Source organism: Neoarius graeffei, chromosome 6 (assembly GCF_027579695.1).
Source record: "Neoarius graeffei isolate fNeoGra1 chromosome 6, fNeoGra1.pri, whole genome shotgun sequence".
NCBI lineage: Eukaryota > Metazoa > Chordata > Actinopteri > Siluriformes > Ariidae > Neoarius > Neoarius graeffei.
Window position 1 is genome coordinate 47201258 of NC_083574.1, and position 22571 is coordinate 47223828.

The 22571-nt window shown below is 44.1% G+C and overlaps 1 protein-coding gene across 1 annotated transcript in view; it reads right to left on the reverse strand.

Annotated features, from left to right (window-relative positions):
- Positions 1-22571, reverse strand: part of LOC132888281 (cilia- and flagella-associated protein 45-like) — a 58169-nt gene that overhangs the window by 11383 nt on the left and 24215 nt on the right. The window contains exon 9 of the mRNA XM_060924352.1: positions 1091-1204. Within this exon, the coding sequence (XP_060780335.1) occupies positions 1091-1204 (114 nt within the window). The remainder of the gene's footprint in view (positions 1-1090; positions 1205-22571) is intronic.

Genomic DNA, 22571 nt, shown 5'->3' on the forward strand with positions numbered 1-22571 from the left:
CAGTTCTTTGTCAGTAGAAACAGAAAACCCGGTTCCAAACTAAGCACTGGCCCAGAACCAGCCCTGGAACTGATTTGGTGGAAAACGGGCAACAGTTACATCATTCTGTTGCTAAACAAACAGCTGATCACACCGAGGTGCTCGCTGACCACCGATATTTATTAGTTTGGTCCTGCGTTTCCTTTCCTTTGCAACAATGTTTTTCTTCTCGCTTTCCGTTACTGTAGTCGGTCTTTCACATTTCATTTGCACGCTCACTTCCTCCATTTTTCTCTCCTGTTTCAAATTTGTATCCCACAATGCCTTGCGCAAACGGGGAAAGCCCACCACGTGATGCATGACATAGTATCTTGAATTGGATCATGGTGAAGCAGGAAAAAATAGCGGAGAATTTAGGGGCACATGGCCCTAAATTCATTAACTGTTTTATTTAAAAAAAAACTAATAAAATTGGAAGTCTGTGAATTCGGTAGTTTTCGGTCCACAAAACAAAAATAGTTGGGTGTCAGGGAAAATTATTTTTATGACCTACACTTGAAAAATCTGAAAGGCAGTCGACCTTTAATTTGTATGTAGTAAATTATATAAAATGGTCATCAAAAATATTTCTTCATATAAGATGCAATAGTCTTTTGCGAAATATGTTTGTACATACCTTGTGTTGTATATTGACTGATAAACTGACATGACCGTGTAAAACTATCTAAATGTTTTAATGACAGTAATAAAATAACAGTAATCATGACACTAGACTGTATCATACATATACTGAGCTACACAATGCAGTTTACTGTTTGTACATTAGATATATAACAGAAATGGCTAATTTTTTTTAAATCGTTTGCAGTAATGGTAAATTGTTCAGGAAAATGATTAGTAAATAGTAGTAAATACTACAGTGGAGGCCTAATTTTTTATTTTATATATATATATATATATATATATATATATATATATATATATATATATATATATATATAACTAAGGGTGAAATAATGAACGTTTCTGATTTTCAGTCAATGGTACTAGTCATTAATCAACTTTCTGTTCAAATTCAAATGTACATGACAGATAGTGAATGCTCTTTTACCGCTTCAGCTTTATGGTCTCTGTCTCTTTCCTGTAGAGCTCTCAGTCGTGCTATTTCTTTATCCTTCTCCTTCCTTATTCGTAGCTGTTCAGCCTCATACTCTGCTTGTCGCTCCTGCAATAAAGAAATACAACTTATATTTCAGATTTCTGTCTGCCCACATACATGAATCTGACTGATCATTTACACTCTCCTTACACCACAACAGATTTGACTTATTTTCAGTTGTACTTTGCACCACATCCTAAAAACATGTTGGTGTGTGGTGTTATAAGTGTGTGTGCCAAAAAGTAACTTCACTAAAGCTCATAGTGCTGAGGATTTGAATTAAAGCTATGTTTAAACAGAGCCATAATACAGGTGGGCAAAAGTTTGCATACAAAAATCATATATAATATAATATATATATATATATATATATATATATATATATATATATATATACATACATTATACATACACGTTCAAAAGTTTGGGGTCACCCAGACAATTTTATGTTTTCCATGAAAAGTCACACTTTTATTTACCACTATAAGTTGTAAAATGAATAGAAAATATAGTCAAGACATTTTTCTGGCCATTTTGAGCATTTAATCGACCCCACAAATGTGATGCTCCAGAAAGTCAATCTGCTCAAAGGAAGGTCAGTTTTATAGCTTCTCTAAAGAGCTAAACTGTTTTCAGCTGTGCTAACATGATTGTACAAGGGTTTTCTAATCATCCATTAGCCTTCTGAGGCAATGAGCAAACACATTGTACCATTAGAACACTGGAGTGAGAGTTGCTGGAAATGGGCCTCTATACACCTATGGAGATATTGCACCAAAAACCAGACATTTGCATCTAGAATAGTCATTTACCACATTAGCGATGTATAGAGTGGATTTCTGATTAGTTTAAAGTGATCTTCATTGAAAAGAACAGTGCTTTTCTTTCAAAAATAAGGACATTTCAAAGTGACCCCAAACTTTTGAACGGTAGTGTATTTTATATATATATATATATATATATATATATATATATATATATATATATGAGTGATTCCACGCTTATGGGTACTGAAATGGGGACATGAACTTATTTTTAAAAATTCACCTAAAACCATTTATTTTTTTTACCATCAGGTCACAAAACATGTAATCTTTAATGAATGATATGTTAAAAGATAACTTTAATTTTCTGAGATGTAATAAAAACATATTTATATGCCAAAGTCAGAACATAACAGAAGTGTTGTGGACATATATATTCTCAATTTTAACAATGTAGAATTACTTTTTGAAACATAGGAAGGTGATGTTTTAGCAAATATAATAAACATGTGTAGTAGAATAAACATACACATTCTTTCAATAAGATTAACATGGTATATAGCTAGATTGTAATTAATTTGTAACAGATGCGAGATGGACAATCGTAACAGCAGTAATGTAACAGACATCATTTTGGAACTCATAGGCTTGACTTTGGCATATAAATATGTTTTTATTACATCTCAGAAAATTAAAGTTATCTTTTAACATATTGTAGGTATCATGCCGCCATCTTGTGTCAGAACTACAATTCCCAGTCCACTTCCGTGTGACCTACGTCACGCGTGGGCGGGATCATCTACGTCATCATACAAGGAAACATAAAACAATGGGACAACGCTTCCATCTCTGCTCTCTCACGTCTGGCTTCCGATGGATCTGGATGTATAAAGAGGCGCGCTCTCCACCCCAAAAAGACGTCTTCTTTCTTGCAAGATCCATCACTCAGCGCGATTTTCCTTCTTACCCTTGGCAAAGGTAAACTCTAGAGTCGCGCGATCTTTAAACTCAACCTGAGTTACAACCGGTTTACTTGCATTAGAAGTGACGTCACGACTGCAGCCCAGGCAGTTAAAAGTTAAGAAGCGATTGAATCCTTTTTAACTCAAAGCGCTGTGCATCTGATTCTGATCAGAGACTTTTCCTCACGAACGCTGAGATTCGGACCAAGAACCCTCTGTTTTTTCACGGGAACCACCCAAGTGCTCCGCTGGACCCGGAAGTTTTCTCCGCCTCCATCACGAGCGGCTCACGTGCTCCCACGGCGAGGCCCGAGACTACACCGGCGAATAGTTCTTCATATCTTGCTAAAGGCAGGATTAAGTAAGATTTTGGCATTTGGGCATAATTAGGATAGTCTTAGGAATTTGCTTTTATTTGAAATAGTGTGAATTTAAACCCAGGTTTATTGTTACACTGTTGAACACGCAGCGTGTTGATTTATTTTGGTTCTATGTTCTCTCAATTGTTTAATAGATAGGCTGCGCATGCTTCTCTCTTTTATTCTTTACTACTAACATATAGTTCTCATTATTATACATCTTGATGTCATTAAGATTTCAGTGGATTCAGTATGGTTATGAACTAGTGGGTTAGCTACAGCTTCGCTTTTGTCTGCTTAGCAACACAAAGCTAATCAAGGCCTACCATGTGCTCAGTAAGCCATCAGGCCTAACAAACACACTTTAGCTAGGCTATAGGGCCTTTCACAAACACATACTAGCAACACAAGGCTAATCTAGGCCTCCACCACGTGTAGTTAGCTACACGAGGCTAAACACAGAGCTAATCCTTTGTTCTGTTTAGATAACATTCTTTTGTTTAGCTACCAACAAGCTAGGCCTCCACCACGTGTAGTTAGCTACACGAGGCTAAACACATGGTCAAGTCCTTCACACTCTCTCTCTCTCTCACACACACACACACACACTTCACTGCTTGTATATATTGATTTATCTTTTTATCTTTGTATAATAAATTCATTTATTAAACAAACTGTGTTTATTTGTGTGAACAACATCTGAAGTCCCCAATTTTCTCAAAGAATTCAAAAAGGGTGCAAATGTTATATAATATGGTAAGTGATCTTAATAATTTGGAAATGTACCATAATTTAGCTGTTTGGTAATTTATTATTAAGCACCAGGATTAATGGTATGATTCACTAAATGATTCCCTAAATGATTCATTGAACAATTCCCTAAATGATTCACTAAATGATTCATTGAACGATTCACTGAACGATTCACTTCAAATGAGAGTGATTCTATGGTATGATTCAATTCAAACGAGTCAAATTAAATGATTCAATGGGATTGATTCATTTTAATTATTGACCTTCAAAATTTAATGAGACTGATTTAACGAGCTTGATCACTTAATATCAATAATTAACTGATTGCACCCACAGTTAAAATGGTGCCCCGTGTGAGGAGATTGGTTTGTTGACTTCTGGATTGTTGTTCAACAACAAATAAACTATCAGTTTAATTCAGCAACTGCTAAGGTATATCCCCAGGTGTGTTAAAACGGATAACAGTAGTGTGATAACCATATCACCAATACTCATAACCTATTCAACTTAGGATAAGAGAGCATTTCCAAATAAACCTTCATAATTAATTACATAGTTAATTAATAATGATTAAATTAATAATTAACTTGATTAATTATCTAACATCCAGCCTAAGTAAAATGGCATCCCCTCATGTCTCAAAAATGGAAGACAACGCTCAAGACGTGTCTCTCCTTGAGGTCATTGCAGACCTCATTCACTGCTCTGCCTCCGAAAAGGCAAACATTAAGTACATGAGTGAGAGTGAATGCCAAAACAACCTAGACAATTCAAACAAACATATGAGAGATCCAAAAAGAACAACTATTAGTGTCCAAGTGGCACTAGGTAAGCTATTCCTATCATACTTCCAAAATGCTGATTCAGAAATCAGATGCCTTCGCGGAGAGGTTGAAAGGCTGACCACCAGCAACGCCAAGCTGACAGCCGATCATAATGATTTACATAGGGAGTGTGAGCTCTTGAAGACCTCCCTTGATAATTGCACCAAACGGCTAGAGAAAGCCGAAATGGTTGCTAAGAGGGCTGCCCAGGAGCAGACCCCCCAAGAGCAGCGCGAGGGGCGTGAAAGACCCCCAACAATGCGCCAAAGCTCAGAGCGGGAAGAGGCGTCCGAACCGGACACCGTAAATGATCTGGTCAAGGACCAGACATCCCGCCAAACTCCATCAACTCGCTACACGACTCCGTCGTCGTCTAGCCAGGATGGAGCCGCCCTGCGCTCATCCCGAGCCCAGGCCCGTAGCACACCTAGGTCAGTGCGCTTCAGTCTCCCTGATCCATCTCCAGACGAATCAGACCACGCATCTCGTGCGAAGCGGGAGCGATTCCAGAGTAGCTCAGACAGTGAGTACTCAGAAGAGCCAAGAAGGTCGCACAAGGACGTGCACCAAACCCTTCGTTTACGGCAAATTGACCTACTTGCTAAAGATGTCGAACAATTCGATCCCAACAATCAAAGAACTAATGTAAATAACTATTTACGAGAAATTGATCGATGCCTGATGGACCTGCCGAACGCCACAACACGTGAAAAACTTAAACTAATCTAGAAGACCTCCAGTAGTAGCGTTCGTGCCTTTTTAGAGACACTACCCCCAAACATTCGCGATAGTTATTCGAAACTTCGCAATTACATGAGGGAAGAATATGCGCCATACACGGACGAAACCTCCGCGATATTGTGTGCATTACAAGTCAAACAAAAACGGTCTGAGGCGCCTCGTGAATATTACAGACGGCTACGTACTGCCTATTTCCAAGGTAGTAGTGCACCAGGGTTGGAAGAAGATAGAGGTTTCATATCTCTCTTCTTGCATAACCTCCACCCAAGCGTGCGGACCCATGTCACACTGACGTGTCGACAAGGTCGCTATTCGATGAGGGAAATTAGGCGACTAGCCCAAATGACCTGGGAGACCATCGTCAAAACCGCAAACGGAAACGATGATGAACCCAGGGTCCTTAGCCTCCAGGGTGAGGACAAGCCCCCGCTAACCTTAGAAGGAGGTGAAGCTCCAAAAGGGGGACCCACCTGGAAGAATTCCGGTCCAGCCCGATCCTTGCCGAACCATCACAATGGTGAGTGGAAAAATCGACAAGGTAAGGCCAGGAGGGACCGAGGGCGAGTCCACAGTGACGATGGCAATCGCCCATCAAATGAAAAGGGTCGTAGGGAACAAAACGGTTGGCAGCAAAACCGTCATCCCCGCTCTGACCAGAAACGGCAGAAGCGTTCCGACCGTAGCTCTAAAAGCAAGGGTAGAGACGACCAACACAGTGACTCAGACCAACCTGGTGAGTTCCACTCAGAGCTGGACTCTTTAAAAGCCCAGTTGGCTGAGATTAAAGAACTGTTACAGGAGACGTCAGACCCCTCAACAGATAAAACAAAAGAGCCCAAGAAAAATGGCAAAAGGCCATTCACTGGCATGACTAGGCCAGGAACCACGGGTATATCTCGTGAAAGGGGGAGGAGATCCCTCTGAAACAGCAGGCGAGGGTCAGGATGTAGGGCCCCCCCTGGTGGTGAAGGCAAACACACAAAACGCACTTCATGTGCGCTAAAGTCTTCACCATCATCTCTCAGACACACGGCTCTCACAAGGCGACCCAATCCCAACCAAGCCCTGCGACATAAACTTAGTCAACTTCACACAAAACAAAACCCCACAGTCGTTGAATCCCACAAAATATGCACAAACCCGTTGCGACGAGATCAGTGCGAACACTGATCAACCGAGCGCCACGCGAGATCAAATTTCTGAAGAACTTCAGTTCATGTCTTTGCACACCGAGTCCGGTGTCGAAACACCTGACATCGCGACTCCCCCTAGTGGCAAAAAATCTCCCTCTATCCATCGACTCAGACACAGACACCCATTTCACCGCTGGTGTAATGGCTGCGCTGTGGAACATGTTAGGCGTCAAGGCGAAATTCCATATCGCGTACCACCCTCAATTCTCTGGTCAGGCTGAACGAGCCATTCAAACCATTGTGAGCATGCTGCAAAAGTATATCACAAACCATGGTAAAATTTGTGATGTGAAACTTCCCTTGGTGCTAAGGGCCATTCGGTCCACCCCTCATTGCGCCACTGAAGTCACACCCTTTGGGATGATGACTGGGCGAGAGTCGGTTCTTCCCCCGCATCTCCTATACAAACCAGAGGCCATGAGCGTCGCGATTGCATACACTGCACATCAACATGTCGCCGACCTACAACGCCACCTACAGTCAATCTTTACAGGTGCCCAAAAGAATCTCGATTCGAGAGTAGAAGGACACAAAGCCTACTACGCCCGAATCTCAGAGAAGTTCCTACCACCCTGGTCGAGACCTTTCGATCGTGGGAAAACCGTTCCCCGTCGCGTATCACATTAGGATATCTAGGCCTAATCAAATGCTTTCATATCGATTTCCATGATAATCGAATCAAACCTTTTGAACAGTCCTCACTCCAAAAGGGGGTGGACGACAGCTAGGCCCATCCTGTCCACTTAGCTTGTACGCATCACTCAACCATAAGCGTACACTAACATTCCCGGTCAGACTTCACCAACACAAAGAAGTAACCCTTCAGTATAACATGGTAGATAAAATACTAAAATCCGCTATTATTACTAGTGTGTAGTCATCGCAAATACACCTGGCGTATAGTCTTGGCAGTGCTATCCTCACTTTTGTGAATCCACAAAACTTAGAGATGTGCACCTTCACGAAAGACATCCACTGGGTCTGCCCAGGCAACCCATACATAACACTACACACCTAGCTAGATAAAGATGGTCTGTGTCCCCGACAGCTAGCCGCAGTAGCGCACGCTTTCTAGCCAGACCCCCCACTGCTATCACCTTCCCAGAAGATTAGGTTTGCCAACCCAAACACTAATACTTCTTTCCTTCCTTCATTTCTTCTCTTTTCTTGTTTTTTTTTATGCATAAGAAATTGAATACTACATGTTTCATGTTCAATGTTTAATTTTTTTGATGTGGTTTTGATCTAGTTAGTTAGATAATGATTATATGCCCAAAATGCCCATAGTGATATGCCCAAAATGCCTCTGACTCCAACTGTCTTACTGGAACTCACAAGTTTACACAGTCTCCGCAGGACACCATGGACTGCACAGGACAAGTCTACCTCAAGGACTATGGACACGGCGATGATACGATACGGTGCTCTCAGTGCTACGACTCCGTCATACCCCTGAGACCAAAAGGGGGACTGTAGGTATCATGCCGCCATCTTGTGTCAGAACTACAATTCCCAGTCCACTTCCGTGTGACCTACGTCACGCGTGGGCGGGATCATCTACGTCATCATACAAGGAAACATAAAACAATGGGACAACGCTTCCATCTCTGCTCTCTCACGTCTGGCTTCCGATGGATCTGGATGTATAAAGAGGCGCGCTCTCCACCCCAAAAAGACGTCTTCTTTCTTGCAAGATCCATCACTCAGCGCGATTTTCCTTCTTACCCTTGGCAAAGGTAAACTCTAGAGTCGCGCGATCTTTAAACTCAACCTGAGTTACAACCGGTTTACTTGCATTAGAAGTGACGTCACGACTGCAGCCCAGGCAGTTAAAAGTTAAGAAGCGATTGAATCCTTTTTAACTCAAAGCGCTGTGCATCTGATTCTGATCAGAGACTTTTCCTCACGAACGCTGAGATTCGGACCAAGAACCCTCTGTTTTTTCACGGGAACCACCCAAGTGCTCCGCTGGACCCGGAAGTTTTCTCCGCCTCCATCACGAGCGGCTCACGTGCTCCCACGGCGAGGCCCGAGACTACACCGGCGAATAGTTCTTCATATCTTGCTAAAGGCAGGATTAAGTAAGATTTTGGCATTTGGGCATAATTAGGATAGTCTTAGGAATTTGCTTTTATTTGAAATAGTGTGAATTTAAACCCAGGTTTATTGTTACACTGTTGAACACGCAGCGTGTTGATTTATTTTGGTTCTATGTTCTCTCAATTGTTTAATAGATAGGCTGCGCATGCTTCTCTCTTTTATTCTTTACTACTAACATATAGTTCTCATTATTATACATCTTGATGTCATTAAGATTTCAGTGGATTCAGTATGGTTATGAACTAGTGGGTTAGCTACAGCTTCGCTTTTGTCTGCTTAGCAACACAAAGCTAATCAAGGCCTACCATGTGCTCAGTAAGCCATCAGGCCTAACAAACACACTTTAGCTAGGCTATAGGGCCTTTCACAAACACATACTAGCAACACAAGGCTAATCTAGGCCTCCACCACGTGTAGTTAGCTACACGAGGCTAAACACAGAGCTAATCCTTTGTTCTGTTTAGATAACATTCTTTTGTTTAGCTACCAACAAGCTAGGCCTCCACCACGTGTAGTTAGCTACACGAGGCTAAACACATGGTCAAGTCCTTCACACTCTCTCTCTCTCTCACACACACACACACACACTTCACTGCTTGTATATATTGATTTATCTTTTTATCTTTGTATAATAAATTCATTTATTAAACAAACTGTGTTTATTTGTGTGAACAACATCTGAAGTCCCCAATTTTCTCAAAGAATTCAAAAAGGGTGCAAATGTTATATAATATGGTAAGTGATCTTAATAATTTGGAAATGTACCATAATTTAGCTGTTTGGTAATTTATTATTAAGCACCAGGATTAATGGTATGATTCACTAAATGATTCCCTAAATGATTCATTGAACAATTCCCTAAATGATTCACTAAATGATTCATTGAACGATTCACTGAACGATTCACTTCAAATGAGAGTGATTCTATGGTATGATTCAATTCAAACGAGTCAAATTAAATGATTCAATGGGATTGATTCATTTTAATTATTGACCTTCAAAATTTAATGAGACTGATTTAACGAGCTTGATCACTTAATATCAATAATTAACTGATTGCACCCACAATATCATTCATTAAAGATTACATGTTTTGTGACCTGATGGTAAAAAAAGAAATGGTTTTAGGTGAATTTTTAAAAATAAGTTCATGTCCCCATTTCAGTACCCATAAGCGTGGAATCACTCATATATATACACACATACATACACACACACACACACACACACACACAGTTAGGTCCATATATATTTGGACACGGACACAAATTTTGTTTTTTTACCTGTTTACTGAAACATATTCAAGTTATAGTTATATAATGGACATGGACATACAGTAAAGTCCAGACTTTCAGCTTTCATTTGAGGGTATCCACATTAAAATTGGATGAAGGGTTTAGGAGTTTCAGCTCCTTAACATGTGCCACCCTGTTTTTAAAGGGACCAAAAGTAATTGGACAATTGACTCAAAGGCTATTTCATGGGGAGGTGTGGGCAATTCGCTGGTTACGAATGTAACCGTGGTTCTATGACCAAGTGGAAGACCGCCAGGGTGGTGCTAAAAGCACTAGTGGAAGGATCTTTGCATCCGCGCGTTTCGAGAGTCGCATACAAAAGTTGTCATCTCATGACGTATGACGTGCCTGCCTATATAAGGCAACATCCCACATCATTTGGCCTCAAGATCATTCTCGCGCAATCCGAGTGACCAAAGACCCTGGCAGTCTTCCACTTAGTCATAGAACCACGGTTACATTCATAACCAGCGTTCTATTTCCTTCACTCCAGACCGCCAGGGCGGTGCTAAAAGCACTAGTGGAAGACGAATACCAACCCAGTCACGAGGAATTCAGAAGAGCATCACTACCTTCTGGAAGAACAGCTGCACACAGCAATGGTATGGACGCAACATTTAGCCTGTAGTACCGGGCAAATGTACGTGTATTGGACCAAGTTGCAGCAGCACAAATGTCAGAGAGTGGTACACCCGGGAGAGCTGCCCATGATGTTGCCTGAGCACGCATTGAATGGCAGCGGACAGGAGAGGGCACAGTACGTCCCATAGATTCATAGGCATGGGTGATTGCCTCCACAACCCAACAGGAGAGCCGCTGCTTGGACAGAGGCCTTCCTCTCGGAGCGCCACCAAAACATACAAACAATTGGTCTGTTGTACGAAAGGCTGCAGTCCTATCAAAATAAAACCTCAGAGCCCTGACAGGGCACAACTCAGCACGCAAGTCCGTCCTGTCCGCCGGTATAGCAGTCAGCAAAATCGGCTGGTTGCTAAACTGGGGAGATAAGACTTTCGGGATGAAAGCTGGGTTAGGCCACAATGAAACACTGTCAAACATAGGGCCCCAACGAAGACAAACAGTACTCACTGAGAGGGCATGTAGCTCACTCACACGCCGGGCTGTTGTGATGGCAAGGAGAAAAGCTGTTTTAACAGACAGACACTTAATGTCAGCTGCTGCCAGGGGCTCATAAGGAGGCAAGCAAAGGGATTCGAGCACAGTGTTCAGATCCCATGACAGACTCTGCACAAAATGAGGAGGATTAAGACGAACTGCCCCTCTCAAAAAGGCTACCACCAGCCGGTGGAACCCAAGTGAAACACCTCCAACCTCTGAACAGTGGGCTGTTAGTGCTGTAACATACACCTTAAGTGTAGATGCAGCTCTGCCAAGCTCTAAAAGGTGCTGCAGGAAATCTAAAATCTGTGGAACAGAGCAGCTTAGGGGGTCAATGTTGCGTTCTGCACACGAAATCACAGAACACCTTCCACTTGCCTGCATACAAGCGTCGGGTAGATTCTGCACGTGCGTTCACCACAGTGTTCCTGGTCCCTTCTGAACACTCCAGTAGTAGCCCCGGGGCCCCAAGGGCCACACCCAGAGCTTCAGGCGTTCGGGACATGGGTGTTGAATCCTGCCCTCCATTTGCGTCAGCAAGTCAGGCCTGCTGGGCAGCTGACAAGGGGGTCCCACTAGTAGTGACAGCAGGAGCTGGAACCATGGCCTGGATGGCCAATGAGGAGCTATCAATAGCACATGGTGACCGTGATCGTGCACACGGCAGAGTCCTCCACGACAGTGATAGAGGGGGAAAGGCATAAAGGATGGCCCTCGGCCAGTCGTGGGCCAGAGCATCCTGGCCCAACGCTGCCGTTTCTTCTCCCAGGGAAAACCATGTCGGACAATGAGTTGTCTGACTGCTCACAAACAGGTCCACAGTTGCTCTCCCATAGGTTTTCCAGATCTGTTCCACCGTGTCTGGATGCAGTTTCCAATCCCCTTGAGACACCTTGCCGCGTGACAGAGCATCTGCCACACTGTTTAGGCGTCCAGGTAGATAAGATGCCCTTATGGAAAGGAGGTTGTCCTGAGCCCATACTAGGAGACTGTGAGCCACCTGAAGCGCAGCTACAGACCTTGTGCCCCCCGATGATTGATATAGAAAACAGTTGCCACATTGTCTGTATGTACCAATACATGTTTGCCCCGCAGCACTTCCTGAAAGTGGCGCAACATCAGAAACACCGCCATCAACTCCAGTGTGTTGATGTGGGACATGCACCATGGAGCAGGCCAGGTGCCGTTCACACCTTGCCGACGCCAGACTCCACCCCAACCCATGAGGGAAGCATCTGTCCGGATAACCTCCCACCGTCCTGGTGGGGGACCAAGTGGAACTCCATGAGTGAGAAAGTGTGCCTGGGACCAAGGTCTTAGCGTGAGCATGCAACAGCGTGTTATTCTCACCCTCATGTGCCCGTCTCGCACTGGACACAGACGCAGTTGAAGAAGTCATCTCTGAAAAGCCCTTAGCCACAGAAGACCCAGAGGAATGACTACTGAGGCCGCTGTAAGTTTCCCCAACAGCCGAAGGAGAGAAACGTAACGCTGAGCTCCCCCGATACGAAGGTGGTTCACGCCAGTGAGAATTGAACTTATTCTGTCTGGCGTGGGACTGGCCAGCATAGTATTCGAATTCAGGGCAAGGCTGATGAAACGTGTTGCCTGGACTGGGACCAGTTTGCACTTCCTCTGGTTCACCCTGAACCCCAGAGCCGTAATGTGTAGTAGCAACCGGTGAGCATGTTCCCTGGCCTGTTCGGGCAATGCCGCACAAAGAAGCCAGTCGTCCAAGTAAGGGAGCACTCTTATACCCTCCTTCTGAAGGGGTTCTAGTGTTACTTGGACGCATTTCGAGAACACCCTTGGCGCCAGAGAAAGTCCAAAGGGGAGAACTCTGAACTGAAAAATCTTTCCCATGAACAAAAAACGAAGGAAGCGCCTGTGGTCCACGGCAATGGGTATGTGAAAATAGGTGTCCTCAAGATCTACGGTCACAAACCAGTCCTGGTTTGTGACTGCTTGCAGTACATCTGTTGTTTGTAGCATTCGAAAAGGAAGCACCTTCAAGAAATGGTTTAACCTTCTTAAATCTAAAATCGGCCTGAACCCGCCGTCTTTCTTTGGAACGAGAAAATAAACTGAAAAGAAACCCCCTGGGTGAACAATGGGGTCGACCAACTCTATGGCTCCTTTTTGTAGCAACAACTGAACTTCTCTCGACAAGGCTTCTGCCTGTCTTGGATTGGTTATAACTGTCTGCCTCACACCCGAATGCATTGGTGGCCGGCGGCGGAATTGCAGGCAGTACCCTTCTGAAAGGGTGGTGAGTAGCCATTGGTTGGTTGTTATTTCGCGCCAACGCGCTAGCTGGCTGCCTGTAAAAACTCCTGCCACTGGCCCTGACCTGTCAGTGGTCCTGTCTACATTTTTCGGAAGGGATGGGGGGGCGATGCCGGCGGGGAGGACCCGTCTGTTGAAAAGGGCGAAAACTCACGTGTGGCTGAGTGCCACCCTGCCTGGCCGAGGGAGATGGGGGATTGGGGGCCTGCTGCTGGGGTCGATGGGGAGACCTTTGTGCAGCTCTAGGGGCCACATGCCTAAAGCGTGAGGCAGAAGGGTTTGGTGGAGCTCTGAAGGTGGGTGCTACGCCCACATGACGGGAGCGAGACTCTGTAACAGACACACGTCTGTCAAGAGCCTCTTGTGCTGCTGGCCCAAAGACCTGTCCAGGTGCCAGTGGGAGGTGCCTCAGGTTGTTCCTGCATACTTTTGGCAGAGGTAATTGAGCCAGCCACACTTGCCGACGGGCTTGCAGCAAGGTGCCCAAGGTAGTGCCACACTGGTTGGCAATGACACCCATAGCCTGCAGTGCAAGTTCCAGTACCTCAGCCGCCAGTGGGTCTGCCGATGATGTGTTGAGTGCAGCATAACAAGCATGTGTGCCAGCGAGTTAGACACACCTGCCAAGAAAGGCAGTAGAGTTGTAAGCACGAGAAAGTAGCTCGTCTGTGCGGCAGCACTCAGCATTAGGGCAACGCACCTGCTCCCCAAGTGCTTCATCGGGAGACACAATGAGCGAAGCAATGCTTGATTCGACTACTGGCATGCTACCCAAGCCAACAGCACTGGGGTCCTGCATCGCCGCAAGCATGCAAGACATCTGGTCTGGATGGGCAGGTTTCGTAGCAGCCTCCAGGGCAGAGGCCACCACAGAAGTAAAGTCATGACACTGTGGAATTACCAGAGAGGCACGCTGAACACGGCGCAGGAACATGTTCTCAGATCCGGTAGGAGACGCTGGGGTGTCCAACTGCAAACGTGCAAGCAAAGCCTTCAGTGTGGCCTCCACCGAACCCACCACTGAGGCAGACTCCCCAGATCGCCCAGAGGTAACATCACTGCCTGAATCACGGGGCTCAACACCTGGCAGGACTTCGCTTGGTGGCTGCGCCGAGGAAGAAGGCTGACTGAAAAAAGGTGTCTGAGGCAGCCACAGACATCACTTCCTCTTGGTCAGGTGGCTGAGAACATGAGCCAATGGGTGACAAGGAGGCAGGTGGTGCAGGCTGTTCCTCTACAGTACCTACCTGTGCCCCTGCTGTAGGGGGGGCCTTGCAAGCAGAGGCAGCAGACGCTCCACTGTAGATGAGAGCAGTTCCACTTTAAGCTCCAACTCCGAAGGCTTAGATTTTTTGCGCTGTTTTGCATGCACTGGTGGTGAAAGCCTACGCTTACGCTGTGTCTGAGAATCCGAGAGCAGAAAACTGCGAGATGCACATTCTACACCAGCCAACCGCACCTGTCTAACAGTAAGCGGCATTAACGCACAGGAAGGGCATGGATCAGACATTGCCTCCCTTAGATGTTGCATGCCAAGGCACTCCGCGCAGTGATCATGTGCATCCAGCACCTCCATTAGATTGGGGCAAGTGGAACACCTCACTGAATCCATCTCAGTGTCTACTCACCTGCGATTTTTTTTTTTTTAGAAAAGAAGCAAGGTGTAGCGCTGCTTGCTAGCCTGGCAACCAAGGCTAGCGAGTTCACAAGCGCAACTTTACAGCTACAGACAACGATTTACTAGCAACCAGAAAACCGATGCTCACGTAAAGTTGTAAGTACACGTTAACGTTATTGGCAACCGATTCGCTAACTCGCTCAACACTGACAAACCTGCCGGCAACCGAGCAGTTTGTGACAAGACCGATATAATAACCGCCCCTGAAAACTTGGCAGCCAAGATTCAGTGACTATCGATGCATAAAACAAGTTACCTTAGCGACCAAACAGCTCGCGTGGAGTCGAGTCCCACTGAAGTCCTCTTCAGTCACGAGCTGCACTGTAGATTGTTGCAGGTATTCCCACAGTTAACACAATTCCAATAGAAAAGATGCGATTCCAACGCGAGAAAAAAGAAGAGGCCAAATGACGTGGGATGTTGCCTTATATAGGCAGGCACGGCATACGTCATGAGATGACAACTTCTGTATGCGACTTTCGAAACGCGCGGATGCAAAGATCCTTCCACTAGGGCTTTTAGCACCGCCCTGGCGGTCTGGAGTGAAGGAAATAGAACCTTCGTTATGTCATTCTCAGTTAAGCAGATAAAAGGCCTGGAGTTGATTTGAGGTGTGGTGCTTGCATTTGGAAGATTTTGCTGTGAAGAAAATATGCGGTCAAAGGAGCTCTCAATGCAGGTGAAACAAGCCATCCTTAAGCTGCAAAAACAGAAAAAACCCATCCGAGAAATTGCTACAATATTAGGAGTGGCAGAATCTACAGTTTGGTACATCCTGAGAAAGAAAGAAAGCACTGGTGAACTCATCAATGCAAAAAGACCTGGACGCTCACAGAAGACAATAGTAGTGGATGATCGCAGAATAATTTCCATGTTGAAGAGAAACCCCTTCACAACAGCCAACCAAGTGAACAACACTCTCCAGGAGGTAGGCGTATCAATATCCAAATCTACCATAAAAGAGAAGACTGCATGAAAGTAAATACAGAGGGTTCATTGAACGGTGCAAGCCACTCATAAGCCTCAAGAATAAAAAGGCTAGATTGGACTTTACTAAAAAACATCTAAAAGAGCCAGCACAGTTGTGGAATAACATTCTTTGGACAGATGAAACCAAGATCAACCTCAACCAAAATGATAGAAAGAAAAAAGTATGGCAAAGGCGTGGTACAGCTCATGATCCAAAGCATACCACATCATCTGTAAAAAACACGGCGGAGGCAGTGTGATGGCTTGGGCATGCATGGCTGCCAGTGGCACTGGGTCACTAGTGTTTATTGATGTGACACAGGACAGAAGCAGCCGGATGAATTCTGAGGTATTCAGAGACATACTGTGTGCTCAAATCCAGCCAAACTGATTGGTCGGCGTTTCATAATACAGATGGACAATGACCCAAAACATAAAGCCAAAGCAACCCAGGAGTTTATTAAAGAAAAGAAGTGGACTATTCTTGAATGGCCAAGTCAGTCACCTGATCTCAACCCAATTGAGCAAGCATTTCACTTGTTAGACTAAACTTCAGACAGAAAGGCCCACAAACAAACAGCAACTGAAAACCGCTGCAGTAAAGGCCTGGCAGAGCATTAAAAAGGAGGAAACACAGCGTCTGGTGAGGTCCATGAGTTCAAGACTTCAGGCAGTCATTGCCAACAAAGGGTTTTCAACCAAGTATTAGAAATTAACATTTTATTTACAATTATTTAATTTGTCCAATTACTTTTGAGCCCCTGAAATGAAGGGATTGTGTTTAAAAAATGCTTTAGTTCCTCACATTTTTATGCAATCATTTTGTTCAACCCACTGAATTAAAGCTGAAAGTCTGAACTTCAACTGCATCTGAATTGTTTTGTTCAAAATTCATTGTGGTAATGTACAGAACCAAAATTAGAAAAACGTTGTCTCTGTCCAAATATTTATGGACCTAACTACATATATGTGTGTGTGTGTGTGTGTGTGTACGTACACACACACACACACGATTCCAAAAAAGTTGGGACAAAGTACAAATTATAAATAAAAACGGAATGCAATAATTTACAAATCTCAAAAACTGATATTGTATTCACAATAGAACATAGACAACATATCAAATGTCGAAAGTGAGACATTTTGAAATTTCATGCCAAATTTTGGCTCATTTGAAATTTCATGACAGCAACACATCTCAAAAAAGTTGGGACAGGGGCAACAAGAGGCTGGAAAAGTTAAAGGTACAAAAAAGGAACAGCTGGAGGACCAAATTGCAACTCATTAGGTCAATTGGCAATAGGTCATTAACATGACTGGGTATAAAAAGAGCATCTTGGAGTGGCAGCGGCTCTCAGAAGTAAAGATGGGAAGAGGATCACTAATCCCCCTAATTCTGCACCGACAAATAGTGGAGCAATATCAGAAAGGAGTTCGACAGTGTAAAATTGCAAAGAGTTTGAACATATCATCATCTACAGTGTATAATATCATAAAAAGATTCAGAGAATCTGGAAGAATCTCTGTGCGTAAGGGCCAAGGCCGGAAAACCATACTGGGTGCCCGTGATCTTCGGGCCCTTAGACGGCACTGCATCACATACAGGCATGCTTCTGTATTGGAAATCACAAAATGGGCTCAGGAATATTTCCAGAGAACATTATCTGTGAACACAATTCACCGTGCCATCCGCCGTTGCCAGCTAAAACTCTATAGTTCAAAGAAGAAGCCGTATCTAAACATGATCCAGAAGCTCAGACGTCTTCTCTGGGCCAAGGCTCATTTAAAATGGACTGTGGCAAAGTGGAAAACTGTTCTGTGGTCAGACGAATCAAAATTTGAAGTTCTTTATGGAAATCAGGGACGCCGTGTCATTCGGACTAAAGAGGAGAAGGATGACCCAAGTTGTTATCAGCGCTCAGTTCAGAAGCCTGCATCTCTGATGGTATGGGTTTGCATTAGTGCGTGTGGCATGGGCAGCTTACACATCTGGAAAGACACCATCAATGCTGAAAGGTATATCCAGGTTCTAGAGCAACATATGCTCCCATCCAGACGACGTCTCTTTCAGGGAAGACCTTGCATTTTCCAACATGACAATGCCAAACCACACACTGCATCAATTACAGTATCATGGCTGCATAGAAGAAGGGTCCAGGTACTGAACTGGCCAGCCTGCAGTCCAGATCTTTCACCCATAGAAAACATTTGGCGCATCATAAAACGGAAGATATGACAAAAAAAAGACCTAAGACAGTTGAGCAACTAGAATCCTACATTAGACAAGAATGGGTTAACATTCCTATCCCTAAACTTGAGCAACTTGTCTCCTCAGTCCCCAGACGTTTACAGACTGTTGTAAAGAGAAAAGGGGATGTCTCACAGTGGTAAACATGGCCTTGTCCCAACTTTTTTGAGATGTGTTGCTGTCATGAAATTTAAAATCACCTAATTTTTCTCTTTAAATGATACATTTTCTCAGTTTAAACATTTGATATGTCATCTATGTTCTATTCTGAATAAAATATGGAATTTTGAAACGTCCACATCATTGCATTGTTTTTAGTTACAATTTGTACTATATATATATATATATACACACACACACACACACACACACACACACACACACACACAGTACACACACACAGTACACACACACACACATATATACATTTATACATATACACACAAACATAGGAGGCTGCAAAAGTAGGTATACAGTAAGGCTTATTCCAGTATTATAATAGTGGTGCTAGGTTTCATTTAATACTCAAATTCATTAAAAGATTGAGTTTTCACACACAAACCATGTTCTGTTGATGCCACGATTCAGTTCATATGGGAGGCTTGCCAGGAAATTGATGCTGATAAAAGACGTTTGCGCCAGTGTGTGCATGGTTGGCCACACTCGACTAGTGGAGTGTATGAATGCCAGGGGCAAACAGTTTGAACACCCAAACATCGGTGGCACAGTGGTTATAACTGTCGCCTCACAGTAACAAGGTTCCGGGTTCGAACCTCGTGGCCGACAGGGGCCTTTCTGTGTGGAGTTTGCATGTTTTCATTGCATCTGCGTGGGTTTCCTTCGGGTGCTCTGGTTCCCCCACAGTTCAAAGATATGCAGATCCAATACAATGGGGCCCCTGTAATTGGCGCAAGCTGTAGTGGTTTCCCAGCCATAATGTATGTATATATCTTGCTATGGCAAAGCTAATTAAATTAAATCATTTGAGGGATTGATATGTTTGTATAATCAATAAAATAAAGTTTTGGGCAAACGTTTTGTTTTCTTTACTGTATACCTACTTTTGCAGCCCCCTGTATATAATGTTTCTGAAGAAACAGAAGAATAATAATCCAAAACACTCTAATCTAAATAATCAAAAAACAAAATTAGCAAATTCCTTTCAGATTTTTGATACATTTTCATTAAAATGTTAAAGATACGAAAGAAGTTGGAGGCCATACAAATTATTCCAGAATATTTATTTCACAATTAGGAAGGGATATGAATCAGAATTACTTCATCCCCAGAGGGAAATTCAAATTTGCAGCCAAGCTCCTGAATCAAAGAAGTAGTAAACGTCTAAAAATAGAAAATAAAATAGTCTTAAAAAAAAGAATAAATACAAATAAAATAAATTTAAATAAAAGTTCAATAACTTAAGTAAAAGCAAAATGAAGTGATTTTATATACAATGATTCCTATATACATATATTGCACTGGAGCTAAGAATACAGTATACATGGCAAGACAGTGTACCACAGTTATACAGTGGCATTGTACAGCTTGACTGCAACAGGCAGGAATGATTTCCTGTGTCTGAGTTGTGCAGCGTGGAAGAATCAGCCGTTTACTGAACGTGCTCCTGTGGCTGATCAGCTCCTCATGTAGAGGGTGGGAAGGACAGTCCAAGATTGTCTTTATTTTGGACAGTGTCCTCTTCTCCAACACCACTGTCAGAGAGTCCAGTTCCTCGCCTACAACATGGCTGGCCTTCCTGATGATCTTATTGAGTCTGTTAGTGTCCTTCACCCTCAAGCCGCTGCCCCAGCAGACGACAGGGTACAGGATGGCACTGGCCACCACAGACTCCTAGAACATCCGCAGCATCGTTTGGCAGATGTTGAAGGACCTCAGCCGTCTCAGAAAATAGAGACGGCTCTGGCCCTTTTTGTATACAGTGTCCACGTTTTTGGACCAGTCCAGTTTATTATCCAAGTACACCCCCAGGTACTTGTATTCCTCCACCACGTCCACACTGACCCCTTGGATGTTAACAGGGTTCACTGGAGCCCTGATTCTCTTCAGATCGACCACCAGTTCTTTCGTCTTTGTCATGTTGAGTTGTAGGTGGTTCTTCCTGCTCCACGTGACAAAGTTGTCCACCACCATCCTGTACTCGCTCTCATCACCACCGGTAATACGTCCAACCACTGCAGAGTCATCAGAAAATTTCTGGAGGTGGCAGGTCTCCGTGCAGTAGTTGAAATCAGTGGTGTAGAGAGTGAAAAGGAAAGGAGAAAGGATAGTCCTTTGCGGAGCCCCGGTGTTGCTGATCACTCTGTCCAAAACACAGCACTGCAAGCGCATGTACTGTGGTCTGCCAGTCAAATAATCTACAATCCAGGACACCAGTGGGGCATCCACCTGCATCACTGTCAACTTCTCACCCAGCAGAGCTGGCCGGATGGTGTCAAAAGCACTGGAGAAATAAAAATACATGATCCTCACAGTGCTGGCTGGCTTGTCCAGGTGGCCGTAGACTTTGTTGAGCAGGTAGATGATTGCGTCCTCTACTCCAAGACAGGGCTGGTAGGCGAACTGAAGGGGGTCAAGAAGTGGTTGGACCATAGGCCGGATCTGCTCCAGGATGAGTCTCTCAAAGGTCTTCATAATGTGTGACGTCAATGCCACGGGCCTGTAGTCTTATATATGCAGGCCTTTAAACTGATATCTTGATTTTACACTATTAATATGCAATCACTAGCCACTTTAAAGGAACTTGTTCTTGATTCAAAGTTTCCTGTTCTTGGCTGCCAGGAGTGGAACCCAGAAGATGGTTTTCTGCTCACCACAATTGTAAAGAGTGTGGAAGCAGGGGCGTGGCCAAGCATCAGTTTGTGAATGGAGGGCGGGGCCAGGGAAGGTGAGTGGCAAAGTCAGTACACCTGTTGTCAATTAGTGTTGTGTCTGTTTTGCAGTGAGGCTGGAAGGTAGAAAAGGAGGGAGAGAGCGACGAGAGAGGCTCTCTCTCCCAACCAGAGCACACGTCTGTGTGGTGTGTGCGTGTAAATGAACAAAGCAGAGCTGAAAAGTTACGGAGAAAGTAAAAATAAAAGTTGTGTGTTAACATCATCTCCTGCCTGCCGTGCTTCAGTATTCTACCCACATCAGGGACTTACTACAATGAGTTACTATATACTTCCTGGCAGCTCAAACCAATCTGGGGTGGGTTTCCCAAAAGCATCATAGTACAAAGATTAAATGGTAGAGTGAGCATCACAATGAACACACTCTCCTAGTTAAGATGCTCTTGGCATTAAGAGGCTTTTGGGAAACCCACCCCTGGTCATTTTCCTCTGACTTCTCTCATCAACAAGGCATTGATAAGGCAACACCTTTCTGTTTTAGCCAGCATGAACTTTTGTTTTGAACAGTTTGTGTTACAGTAGCTCTTCTGTGGGATTGGATCATATGGGCTAGCCTTCGTGCCCCACACGAATCAACGAGCCTTCCACACCCATGAGGCCCTTTCTATGATAAGGGGTTACAAATGCCATATGCCAGGTTTGTGGTCGTGTAGCATGAGCGAGAATAAATAGAAATCTCATCTCATCTCATTATCTCTAGCCGCTTTATCCTGTTCTACAGGGTCGAAGGCAAGCTGGAGCCTATCCCAGCTGATTATGGGCGAAAGGCGGGGTACACCCTGGACAAGTCGCCAGGTCATCACAGGGCTGACACACAGACACAGACAACCATTCACACTCACATTCACGGTCAATTTAGAGTCACCAGTTAACCTAACCTGCATGTCTTTGGACTGTGGGGGAAACCGGAGCACCCGGAGGAAACCCACGCGGACACGGGGAGAACATGCAAACTCCGCACAGAAAGGCCCTCGCCGGCCACGGGGCTCGAACCCAGGACCTTCTTGCTGTGAGGCGACAGCGCTAACCACTACACCACCGTGCCGTCATAAATAGAAACAAAAACCAAATATACCTTTGTGGTTATTGTATGTCTGTTAGATAGTATTGATAAAATGAACAAGGTATCTTATTGGATTAAAAAAAAAAATCATTGTCTTTGTCAAACAACGTGCTGTTTTGGAGACCTGTTTTGTGACAAAATTGGTGCTGGTATTTCAATCCAGTGTCACT